Source organism: Marasmius oreades, chromosome 1 (genome assembly GCF_018924745.1).
Source record: "Marasmius oreades isolate 03SP1 chromosome 1, whole genome shotgun sequence".
Taxonomy (NCBI): domain Eukaryota; kingdom Fungi; phylum Basidiomycota; class Agaricomycetes; order Agaricales; family Marasmiaceae; genus Marasmius; species Marasmius oreades.
Genome location: NC_057323.1, coordinates 1,153,440 through 1,165,171, shown reverse-complemented (window position 1 = coordinate 1,165,171; position 11,732 = coordinate 1,153,440). Strand labels below are relative to the sequence as shown.

The 11,732-nt window shown below is 46.8% G+C and overlaps 3 protein-coding genes across 3 annotated transcripts; all 3 read right to left on the bottom strand.

Moving 5' to 3' along the window:
• Nucleotides 1–17: 17 nt before the first annotated feature.
• E1B28_000311 (uncharacterized protein) lies at nt 18–2,618 on the bottom strand. The gene is made up of 8 exons (XM_043146122.1): nt 2,114–2,618; nt 1,853–2,062; nt 1,278–1,800; nt 969–1,224; nt 775–916; nt 455–721; nt 314–399; nt 18–263 (listed from the first exon to the last, which is right to left on the bottom strand). Exons 3-8 carry the CDS (start codon nt 1,795–1,797, stop codon nt 173–175), a joined length of 1,362 nt encoding a protein of 453 aa, XP_043014822.1. The 5' UTR covers nt 1,798–1,800; nt 1,853–2,062; nt 2,114–2,618; the 3' UTR covers nt 18–172.
• Nucleotides 2,619–7,116: 4,498 nt separating this feature from the next.
• Nucleotides 7,117–7,823, bottom strand: E1B28_000310 (uncharacterized protein; the record flags this gene model as incomplete). The annotated part of the gene is made up of 4 exons (XM_043146121.1): nt 7,117–7,130; nt 7,189–7,291; nt 7,347–7,503; nt 7,555–7,823. 4 exons carry the CDS (start codon nt 7,821–7,823, stop codon nt 7,117–7,119), a joined length of 543 nt encoding a protein of 180 aa, XP_043014821.1.
• Nucleotides 7,824–8,768: 945 nt separating this feature from the next.
• E1B28_000309 (uncharacterized protein) lies at nt 8,769–11,706 on the bottom strand. Its single transcript, XM_043146120.1, has 15 exons — nt 11,563–11,706; nt 11,410–11,510; nt 11,121–11,346; nt 10,966–11,063; nt 10,716–10,906; nt 10,524–10,665; nt 10,386–10,466; nt 10,208–10,332; nt 10,087–10,151; nt 9,887–10,033; nt 9,781–9,819; nt 9,531–9,716; nt 9,410–9,479; nt 9,079–9,346; nt 8,769–9,017 (listed from the first exon to the last, which is right to left on the bottom strand). Exons 1-15 carry the CDS (start codon nt 11,678–11,680, stop codon nt 8,859–8,861), a joined length of 2,016 nt encoding a protein of 671 aa, XP_043014820.1. The 5' UTR covers nt 11,681–11,706; the 3' UTR covers nt 8,769–8,858.
• Nucleotides 11,707–11,732: the final 26 nt, after the last annotated feature.

Sequence of the window (11,732 nt, the reverse complement as noted above, 5' to 3'; positions counted from 1 at the left end):
TAAACCTGGAAAGTTGAAGTTGTTGTCCTGATTAGAGGAAATATAACTAAGTACCGTAGAATAGTTTTGAAAGTACTAAATAGTGGGGGGGGAAACTACATAAATAAACGTGTAGCATGGCCGTAGGGTCGTGTGCATGGAATGTGGAGATCGGGTACCGACATTATATCTTTCAGTTGCTATCATTGAAGTACCAGTCCACAGGAAGTTCGAGGAATCTATGGGTTCGGAGTTCTGAAGCACTAGCACGTTCGTGTGGATCCCTGCAAGGAGGTGAGCACAGAGGGTAGAAGAACGAAAAATTTCTGCTCACAACGCAAGACAATCCCTCCTAAAATCTTCCGCAAGTTCTGAAAGAGTCACGTAGGCAGGCGTTACAGGCGATCCTACTTGAGAGAGCTGAGGCATTAAGTGTGAATATCACCTCGCGGGGGGAAAGGGCACTAAATCACACCTGAAAAAGGATGTCGATCATCTCAACCTCCGACCACGGTCCCAGCCCAGTCATCATCTCAAGAAACAAGCAACCCACGCTCCATATGTCGACCTTGAAGTTATTTCCGTTCCTCTGCAGATTCATCACCTCTGGTGCTATCCGGTACACGACTTCCGATCCTTCTTTCCTATTCAACGTTGTTTCTGGGACCTTCTCTGATGCACCGAAACCAGAGATCTTGATGACTCCGTTGATCTCCATGAGAATATTATCAGCAAATAAATCCTGAGACGTGTTTTGTAAATACCTGAAAAATCGGGTGGGTAGACCATACTCACACGATGAATGATCCCTTTCGAATGAAGGTATTCCACACCGTCGACAATTTGTTCCAAAAAGAATATAACAATCGTTTCTTGCAACTTGCCATGACTTCGTATGAAAGCGCCGACTGAGCCCCCAGAAACGTATCCCAGAAAACTGAAGGATATGATCAGAACGTGAGATGCAACGGAGATAAAGGAAAACTCACAGGTTGTATATTGATTGTGTTTCCTCACAACCTAGATACTGCACGACATTTGGGTGTTCCAGTCCCACCAGAATCCGGGCTTCTTTCTTCAGTCTTTCCAAATTTTCCATCTGCTTCGCTGTCCAGTGCTTCTTCTTAACCAACGGAATCTCAGCCTGTTTCAATGCCATCATCTCCCCCGTCTTGATATTCAGCGCGGCATACATGCGGGTGCCATCCCCAATGGGCTCACCACGCACCCATTTGAACGTCGTTGCTAAAGAAAAGTCGTCAGGATACAGAAAACAATCTACTAAATTGGGCACTTGCTGGGTAACGAATCCAAGTCAGAATCGGATGCAACCTTCCTTTTCAACAGTCTCTTGAAGGCCCTGCTTTGCTCTGGAGCATCGAGATCCGGTGAGGAAGATCCAACAAATGCCCTCAAAGCTTCGTCAAGGCTTTTCTTGTACTGCGATGCAACGACACGAAAGGACTTTTTCCTTTTCAAAACCGGCTCTCCGTCACTTCTTCCCCCTCTCGTGCTACAAGATAATGCGGTAGCGGATCTTTCTAGAACCGGTGTTTCCATGTTGCGTGAAGGAGACATGGGGGACAGCTCTTCTCGTCTCGGGCCATCTTTACCAACTCGATTCGTGCGAAGACGCAGCGACGGTTTCGCAGCCACTGGATCTGGTATTGGAGGTCTATACCATACTTCACCGATGCCATCCGTGTCATCCATTGAACCTGAAGTAGTCGTTGATTCAGCTATCGCTGACACTTTCACAGATTCATCGCCCAGCGATGTCGATGATGCCTGACTGTGAGTCGATGATTCTGACTCCATTCCCTGCCGAGAGACCAGTCAGAGAGTTTGCAAGGAACTTAAAGCGACAACACACCTGAATATACGTGGAAACAATGGAGATTAAGGGCTCGACCTAATCACCAAACAAGCGTCCCGAGACACTCAAATATGGTTCCTGTGCTCACCATCAGCCAAAACTGTTGATCAATTCGGCCATCTTCAAGGCAAGTAGCGTGTCATGTTCGAAGCTGCTTTCAAGGCGAGAAACGATCGAGTGATGTTGAGTATCAGTGATTGTGATATTCTGGTGGTTGAGTTATAAAAAACGAAACTCTCACGGTCCTAGTAGCTTTACCTTCAAGTGCTTCAGTTCGTATTTCATCTTACCTTTTACTTCTAATGATTCTCCTTATATTACCCAAGACTCCCGCAGCTTATCAACGTCCATCAACATCACCTCTCCAAAGGGTGTATTTTTGTTCCAAGATATAGATCTCGCGATGTGGTTGTAATGACAATGACAATCGGGTGTGCGGCTGGAATCAACTCGAAGAAACGATAGCACAGCAAAGCATCGAAATCAAAACCCAAAGTGAACTCAACCTCAAGGCGAATGAAGCGGGGAAACCAGCGAATGAGTCGGTGGGACGCTTATGAGAACTCGTGTTTCATGGGAGTCAAAATGACTACTTGCATCGGATTTGGACGCAACTCTGTAGGAACGAAACCTCCCATTTTGAACTAGGACCGCGCGTGCGACAACCAATTCATCAAATCAGCTCACGCTCAAATTTCCCTGTATGACAACTTAGGTGATATTTATCCGTGTATCTTGGCACTAGGCGACTTTAGCACGCTCACCTGCAGAAAAAAAAGGTGATATTTATTTACCCTTTTCATGGTCTCTGCCCCTGAGGTGATTCAAGAGAACACTGTAGATTACGGAAGAAGGAACGAAGATATCTCTTCTCCAATCGCCCGTTGACGCACGTCGTGATTAGGCGCTCTGTTAACGGTCTGGTAAGCTCGGTCATTTAACCTAGCGGTCGTGAGATTGAAAGTTGACGATGCGAAAACCTTTTCGACATTCAGACTCGCTCGCCGGTCAAGCGACTACATGTGCTTATCGACACACTCTTCCGGCACAAAAGCTTTGACACTAGCAATGGCTTTCACTTGACAATATCGTGGTAAAACAACGATAGCACCATCGAAAGACGAATAAAATAAAATCTGTGACAAGGAACTCTTCCTAGACGGGAAGGGGACCACGGTTCTCGAAGTTGCAGCTGGGACATTGCGTCACCAGTCCGAACCTGAGTCGGATGGTCAGTAGGAACAGCCTATCGGTCGCAAATTCAAGCTCACGACGGTTATATATGTTCAATCAGTCGGCCCTTCTGTGAATATTTGGAAGTGGTACGTTATGACATAAAGACAGTCCTTCTTCCCTTGCGAGTGTGGTCAGGAGCCTGATCGTATCCCTTTTCAGCGAAAATCTTCAAATTGCGCCTCAGACTAGGCATCATGTCCCGAGCTAGAAACGCAACGTTTGGAAGTTATCCCGCTCCCGAAACACCGAAAGCTCCTTAGCGGAATCTATGGATGCCTATTCGATGACATTCCTAAACGTAACTCTAGCCTTCAAAAAAACACAGTCCCTATTTGTGCTCCAGATATCTTAAATTCTGGATCCGATACCGGAAGTCTTCTACGAGACTTAGCAAGACTCAACAGCACCGACTGTGTGAGCATGGACTCGGAATTATAACGCAGTCGCCGATCGTGACGGCCAAAAAATTAGACGATGGCAGGACGAAGTCAAACACATTGGTACTCTTTGTGGGTTGGAAATCCTAGAAGCCTTCACGATTAATTGAACAGGGTTGGAGTAGCCGGGTCCGCTGATTTTGGAGGAAATGCTGGTTAATCTTCTCGCTCTATCCGATGATGAGAGGCCGATTGTGGCTTCTGGTATAGATTCAGGATTTTACAGCTTCAACCATGACTCACTCTTCATTTGACGGCCAGTTACCGCTTAGCTCTGATATGGGCTCTTGTACCCCGGAACACAAGACTTATCCACAATCACTGCAGCCACACAAAGGGACAGTCAACATAAGCGTTCGCTGAACAAAGGCACTAACCACCAAGGAGTCCGACCCGCGAATAGGCTTTCCTTAAACCTGAATGTTGTTTTCTAGGCGTTCGGCCAGTGTAGTTGGCGTCACTGCTGTTTAAGCCCTTGTCACTATTTTTCCCACCCTTTTTTCTAACAGCTTCACCCTATGTTTATTTTCTAATATTTTCTCGATTTTTTTCGTTGATGGGAGATAATTTACATCCAGTGCACGCAGGCTATCCACCCACCACGCTTCCGCCACCCGAAGAATTCCACCATGTTATACCGCCACCACTCCGCGTTCCGTAAACACGAATTCAACGCCTTTTACTCGAAGTAGACTCTCAGTGCTTTGTCACCATATAAATACTCCACGTTATTCCCTATAACCTCCAGGCTCCCTCGTACTAACTCGCCACTCACAGCAATTGGTCAGTTACCGATAAAAAAGTGCCAGCTAATACCACCCCCAGCGATCTCGATTAACCATGCCAGAAGGATATGCACCGAGTCTAGCCGCTGGGATAACCCTTCTTAACCTCTTTGGACCCAACGCCGCCGCCGCCAAGACATTTGGGGTACTCATCTCGGCTTTAATCTTCGCATATGTCCTCATCCGGTCCCGGTATCCTTGTCGTTCCCCTTCAACGCTCATAAAGGTTGTAGACCAGGCTACAGTACTCTTCGACAAGTGTCTGGTTACGCGTGCATTTGACGCAGGAGAGTACGATAGATACAAAGTGTAACTTCAGCAGTACGTTTCTCCTTTTGATTTTTGGACGTCCTTCTACTGATCATGAGTGGATCAGCAGAATTACTGCCCGTACCTTGGGAATTGCGTCCAGAACACATTACAACCCGAACAGACGAAGCTCGAGACATCGTCGTTACCTCGAAAAACTCCTGTTTTCGTGGAGAGGACTGAAAGATACCGTCGATTGTCACTGCGAAGCACAAATACTTGTACGCGACTTGGAGGTGAACCCAGGTTAACATCTCCTCCCCACTTCTGACATGGATCGCGATAGATGTGCTTGATGCGAATCTCTCAGTCTCGTGCGGAATACGAACTACAGAGGGTCTTTTTGACACGCCCAAATTTGGAGGCTTTACGCGCTGCCGATTACTATAATAATAATGATGTTGGTGAGTACAGTGATCGTTGCAGATGCGCTTGTATAAAACTCGGCAAGATCGTTTTTGAGCTAGATTTTTTAAACTGATCTATCTGCTCTCTCGTACTCTACTGTCACATGCCGTAGATCGTAGCAGTGTCTTTCCCCTCTCGGCCTCTTCCCCTCCCGAATACCAAAAAGGCTTCCAAGCCACCTATTTTTTTAATTCTGCAAGTTCTTTTTTGACTCACACTCGCTACTCTCTCCCCTCTTTGTCTGTATCTTCAAAACAAAGCCTAGAATCGGTGTGTTACGATCCTGTTTAAACTCAAATCCTCATGGTGACAACACTCCCTTTGTCACCATTGGAGTCATCGCCGTACTCAGGACATCGTCAATATTGATATGCCTTCAAGAGTTTGAAATGCAATAAGTCACTAAAATTAACATTCAAATGGCCGGTGCGGCGGATAATTTTATGTCCACACATTCCATCTGGAGCTGACCGAGCCGAACCGGTTCAAACAAGGCTGGTAATGCACGTGGGCGCGTCACACCTTCCTCTCCACGTTTCAGAACGGATTACAGCGCCAGGCTCTACCATGTCGAATCTATCTCTCGCCCTTCACTTTCTCCACCGATGTCTTCAACCTTCAACAGAGCTACAAGGACCTCTAGCACGGTCTCAGTCTGCAACATAGCTCACGATCGGTCTAAAATCTCTCAATCTCTACGCGATGCCACGGATAAACTGAAGAGCTAGTAAACTACTCAATGACTCGGTTTAAAGCTTCACTTCGACGACTATCGTGGAAACCCTCCTCAAAATTCACAGCATGAAACACACAACATGATTGGCTGTCAGTCACGCCTACTCTTTGGTCCAGCTTTGGCTTAGATCTCGGGCCTATCTTTTTACTTCCGTCTTGATGGGATCGATTCTGATCCTAACGCCGAAGAGGTGAATTGTGAGTTCGATCATCGGCGGAGACTTGAACAAATCGTTCCTCTATGTGGACAAAGAATTGAAGACCGGCTCATGCGTCTGCATACATCCATTCAACAATATCTTGAAGACCTCGATGAACTTATCTTTATCTTGGCACGTGTCAAGAACTTGACAATGGTGTCTTCAGGCAATTTTTGAATAACGTTGGCCGCTTTCAAAAATCTCGTCTGACCCTCGTCCTCTTCCATCCTTTTCACTTCCATTGCTCACTACGAACATTCGATAGACTTGCTCGTTTCAGCAGTAGACTCGGCGACTCAGTCAGGTACAAAGCCGTTATTTCCTCTCGGCCCTTTCCGTCCAATCCTCAATTTGATTTACCAAATATGGTCGGTGTCTGGATGGACCCAGGGCGGATTGTGAAGAATCAAGAGTGAGGACGGTATGAGCGCTGTACCAACCACCGGTGGACATCGAGAAGGGGGAGGGGAAGGTAATCAAGGTTATCGGAGATGGGAAATATGTGGTTTGATTGAACTTTCTTGCGTGAGCTTGAGCTGACAGCTTTGTCGGGTTTTTTTTCCGGTCTCAAACTCATTTGTCCACCAACCTTCTTTTACCTCGCCCTTCCTCACACCCCTTGCCTTCCAATTCCTCCGCATATGACTCGTTTGATACAATATCAATGATACTGCGCAAGTAACAAGGTTATGATGCATCCTGTTGATTATCATGCATCCATTGGGACTTTGACGGTGGAAGAATTTACAAAATAGGTACAGGACTGCCTCCCTGCCATGATGCGTGTGGCGCCGCGCGTCTATCAAGTTGGAACGATCACCGACGTGCCCGTGTAAGTAGTTGTGCATGGGCACATCGGTGATCTAAGCGTCCTTCTCAATTGATTATCGTTTTCAAAATTGATCCACACTCGGTTCACCAGTGGGTCACCAATGCTGTTGCTCTGGTCTGTCTTGGGAAGTAGGATGACAGAAAATATTGTACATATGGTTTTATTTTTTTCACAAACAAGAGGGGGAATAACGGATAAAGCGACAAAAAAGGTTCCATTCCCGATGGGAAATTTGGACAGCAATCACGAAAGCAAAGACGACAAAACATTACAGAAAGGAAGCCAAAAACCAAAGGCGAGAATCATTTACCGTGCCTTGCTACACAAGTGCTTCTGCCACATTTTTTTTGTGGGTCAGAAACAAGTGCCGTATAGAGATGCGAATACTCACCCACACTATAACCAGAGCCGGCGTCGTATAAAGCTTGCGGGTTTGTGCGTGTCCTCTGCAGTTCGTATTCTGCAAGAGCAAGAGAAGCTCGCATCAAGCACATCTGTCGTGGAACCCAGTCAGATGGGAGGGACGTCAGTAGAAAATCCAGTGTTGACCTCCAAGTCGCGTATAAGCAACTGGGCTTTGCGATGACAATCGACGATTTCTTTCAGTCCTCTCCACCAGAACAGGATCTTTTCGAAATAAGTCGAGCTGCGCCTGTTGAGGTTGTCATGTGTTCTAGAGGCGATCCCCAAGGCGCGGGCCGAAATTCTGTCGATTATGAGTGAACAAAGGATCGAAAATGAAGGGAAGGGAACGTACTGTCGAAGTGACTTTTTGAATTTATCGTATTCCCCGTCAACGTCAAATGCGCGCGTGGCGAGACACTTGTTGAAGAGTGTTTTAGCCTGGTCTACGACCTTTATGAGTGATGAAGGGGAACGACAAGGATACCGGAAGCGAATGAAGAGGGAAGCAAAAATCAAAGCAATGATGAGTGTGCCAAAGATCTTGGCGGATATGGAGGTAAGTCCAAAGAGATTGAGAAGAGAGAGGCCAGCGCCTAAACTTGGTGCGTATCCTTCTGGCATGGCCAACCTATGGTATGAAACCGACTGGCGAGATCTAGAGTATTTATACTCGGAGATCTGAAGATCGATCTGGAGCCCGATGTCTTGCCCATTCTCACCGAACGGAGTGTGTGTTGAACCAAGGTAAATCTTACCCGCCGCGTTTACGTATGTTTATCCGTTCGACTTCGAGGAATGGATGTCGGGTCGCGCGACTTGCGGCAATATCGGGATTAAACCTACGAGACATCAATGCATCAATGCATCAAGCCTTTACTTTTGGCGCCGTTAGTGGTCACGATCAGATAGATATAGATATTAGTTAGTTAGTTTACACGGCGTGGTCCCAGAATTCAGTGCCTTCACCCCAACATTCGAAACGTGGGATGTACGACGTCCGTCATCCGGCAGCACTTCATTCTTCTGCGCATCGACTGTCGTCTTGTACTTATCTCCGAACATGTGCTCGATAGCTGCGAATTGCGGCACCGTCGACGTTGAACTTCCAGAGACACGAGATACAGAATACTCGCCTTCAGGCTCGGTTTGGCGACTAGTTGGCACCGTTACCGAGCGCAAACGACATTGGCTTTGATTAATTTTGATCTCAGTTCCAGGGAATACTTATGCATACACAGAACCATCTTGAAGTTATCTGTGGGAACTGTCGGTGAACAGTGGCCTGGGGTCACAAGTTCCAACGAATGAAAGCTGATATGACAACAAAGATGAGACCGTCTCGATGTACGGCCGCATGGTGTTATTTGCTGTTGAGCGTTCCGAAATGGTTTAGCGTCCAAGTACTTTGAAATGAAACACGCTCGCCGTCATGATTCTAAATAAACCGCAATCTTCGGTAGATCTGCTGGTGCCTGCCTACCTACATTCCAAGAGGCGCCTCAACAATAATTAAGTTTTGGATGTTGAAACGTTGACAGGTGGTGCCAGTGGACCATACCCTTAGGAAAACGGTGTACCCATAACAAATCATTAGTGGCATAAATACACATATTCTTCCAGAATTTGAGACTAACACAAAGGCATAATCCGACCCCGTCACAGCTTTGCCTGCACATTAGCAATCTTCTCTATATCTTGATACTTGTAATACAACCGTAGCGAATCTGGATTCGCCACAGTCCCACTCGGCTTCAAGTTCGACCCAGATACAATCTGCTTTACAGCAATCTCGATCTTTTTCCCGTTCACCGTGTACTAATAACGCGTAATCATAATTAGCTGAACGTGTGAATGAAATAAGGAGAGATGGCCGCACTGGTATATCATCGACTTGAAATATATGCGCGGGAACGTGCCTGGCACTCAATGCGCTTCGAATCCTATTGCGGATTTCCCTCTCCAGTCCTGGCGTGAAGGTATGTCCTAGCCTCATCTTCAAGAACAGTAACACCCGCTCATCCTTGTCCGCAGCCCGACGTTGTCCAACACATATAGAATCGTCGATATGTTCACTGAAGGCCTCTAGCACCGTATAGATTTCCCCCGAACCGAACCGGACACCACTTGGGTTTAGAACACCGTCGCTAAATTGAACAAAACAGCAGTCACGAGATGGAACCGAGTTGAAGAAGAAACTAAAAACAAACCTTCTACCGAGTATCATAACACCCTTTGTGGTTGGGTTAATGACAATGAAATCACCTTGCCTCCAGATGCCTACCGATATACTGAGTCAGTTCACCTTTCGATCACAGAGAAAGATTGTACCAGGGAAGAAACTGAAATACGTTTCCCTCAACTTCTTCCCGTCCTCTGTGTCTCCCCAGAACTTGAGAGGCAGCGAGGGATGCGGTCTTGTGCACACCAACTCTCCCGGTTCTCCCGTCTGCTCCACGTTCTTTCCTTCCGGATCGAATACTTCGATTTTCATTCCAAGAGTTTTAGTTTGGATTTCTTGCGGCGAGAGGTTGTTATCTTTGAGCAAAGTCGAGAATGTGGACGAGCAGGCCTGACTCACCCCCAACATACACCGGACCACTAGGATTTCCACCAACCACTAACAACGTAAAGCGGCCCATCAAACTTCCTTTTGGAGTGTATACCAAAACGGGGTCAACACTCACATCCACAACAGATATCCGTCCCACCCGACATCGAAAGAAGATGAACCCTACTCCCAAACGCACGGAATGCCCACTCAAACAGAGGGGGTGTCAACACGGCACCGGTAACACCTAGCACGCGTAAAGACTCGAAAGTCCCGAGGGATACTAGAGATCATGTCTGTTAATGAGCTGAATCTCAGATAGGTCTGACAACTTACGAGGCTCGATACCGTTGCCTTGGACCTCAGCAAGGAAGCGCGGGCTCGTTCCTACGTGAGTGACCCTGGAAAGAATATCCATCAGCACCGTAAAGGGAAATGCATCAGAAAAAAATCCAACCCCTGGTCACTGATGAACTTCAAGTACGTCTGTACATCGGGATGGAACGGTGATCCATCATAGAGAATGAGGCGTGCGCCGATTGATAGGGTTGTAAGCATGAAAGACCACATCATCCATCCGGTCTGGCGGAGATGGGATCTGAATAGAAGGATCGAGATTTGACGGAGCTACGTACCGTAGTGTACTGGAAGTAAGTGTCATCTTGTTTGACATCCAAATGGAGATGGATATCTTTCTTCGTTTGCATGAGTATACCCTAGCAGTAAAAAGTTCGGAAGGTAAATCCATGAATACGTGGGGGAGTCGTGCTCACACCGGCAGAGTGAACGATACATTTCGGTGGCCCAGAGGTCCCAGAACTGTATAAAATGAATAGAGGCTGACTGAACGGTAGCTGTTCAAAGTGTAGCTCTTCTCGACTATCGCCTCTAGCCAGAAATTCGCGAAGAGTTACGCTATACCGAACTGTCAACGATATCCGTACTGTGTGTACGACGACTCCCACCTTTGTTCCAACTTGATCTCTTTCCCCGTAACGACACTTGGAAGTAAGACAGCGCACTTCAAGCCTGGTCTCAGTTTCATGATGACTTCTGTGACCTTGGGAACAAGATCCACTGTGTTTCCCGCATAGAATACTTCAGTCTCCGCAAAGACGAGTTTCGGCTGAATTTGAGTATATCTGTCAAGTATACCCTTTAAATAACGAGAGTCAGATTTTGCTCTAGACAAAAAAGCGAGTTCAACGTGCGAACCTGTATACCCATATCCGTCGCTGTGCTTGAGAAGACCGCGCCTATGCTTGCGGTTGCGAGAGCTATCGTTACAGCTACGAAGGAGTTGGTGATAACAGCTGCGTAGGAGTTATTGAACTTTACTTCTTCAGATAACAGGACTTGGAAACACACACCTGCTACCCTATCCCCAACTGTAACTCCAGTAGCACGCATGGCAGACGCCATCTCTCGAACACACTCTCGGAGCTGGCGGAAGGAGTAGTTGACGATTCTCCCAGATTCACCGCAGGCCGTACACGCGATACCGTCGTCGTTTCTCCAAAGAAGATTCTCGGCGTAGTTGAGGCGGGCATCCGGGAACCATATAGGAATTTCTGGAATTGGTCCTTGTTCAAGTATCTGCGTTGGTTGAACTTATGTGAACCTGAAGGCTAGAGCGTGACTTTTGGGTGGTTCACGCACTGCTTTAGGCGGTTTCGAGGCTATAACACGAAGAAATTTCCATAGGTCGAGCCAGAAATTGTAGTCTTCCACGGAATACTTGTGCAGGTCTTGATAATCCTCTGAATGATTGAGTGATTAGCCGTACAACAAGGCAACCTTGTGGAAACTCACTGAGGTTCGGTCCTCTTGTACGGTTAATCAGGACTCGTAAGTGTTCTATGTTTGTTGAACGAGGGTTTGGTGGCTCCCAAAGAAGACGAGAATGCTCGAAGTGATTGCTAGCGCTCATTGTTGCAATTGGGGTCTAATAACACGGTAATTTACTTATATTTATATCGGTT

Coding starts and splice junctions, on each gene's coding strand:
- E1B28_000311 (XM_043146122.1), bottom strand. CDS start 1,797: ATGGAGTCAGAATCATCGACTCACAGTCAGGCATCATCGACATCGCTG. Junction 722..774: donor CGAAAGGGATCATTCATCGT/GTGAGTATGGTC, acceptor AACACGTCTCAG/GATTTATTTGCTGATAATAT. Junction 400..454: donor TGATCGACATCCTTTTTCAG/GTGTGATTTAGT, acceptor TTAATGCCTCAG/CTCTCTCAAGTAGGATCGCC.
- E1B28_000309 (XM_043146120.1), bottom strand. CDS start 11,680: ATGAGCGCTAGCAATCACTTCGAGCATTCTCGTCTTCTTTGGGAGCCA. Junction 11,511..11,562: donor TACAAGAGGACCGAACCTCA/GTGAGTTTCCAC, acceptor TCAATCATTCAG/AGGATTATCAAGACCTGCAC. Junction 10,907..10,965: donor CGACGGATATGGGTATACAG/GTTCGCACGTTG, acceptor CGTTATTTAAAG/GGTATACTTGACAGATATAC.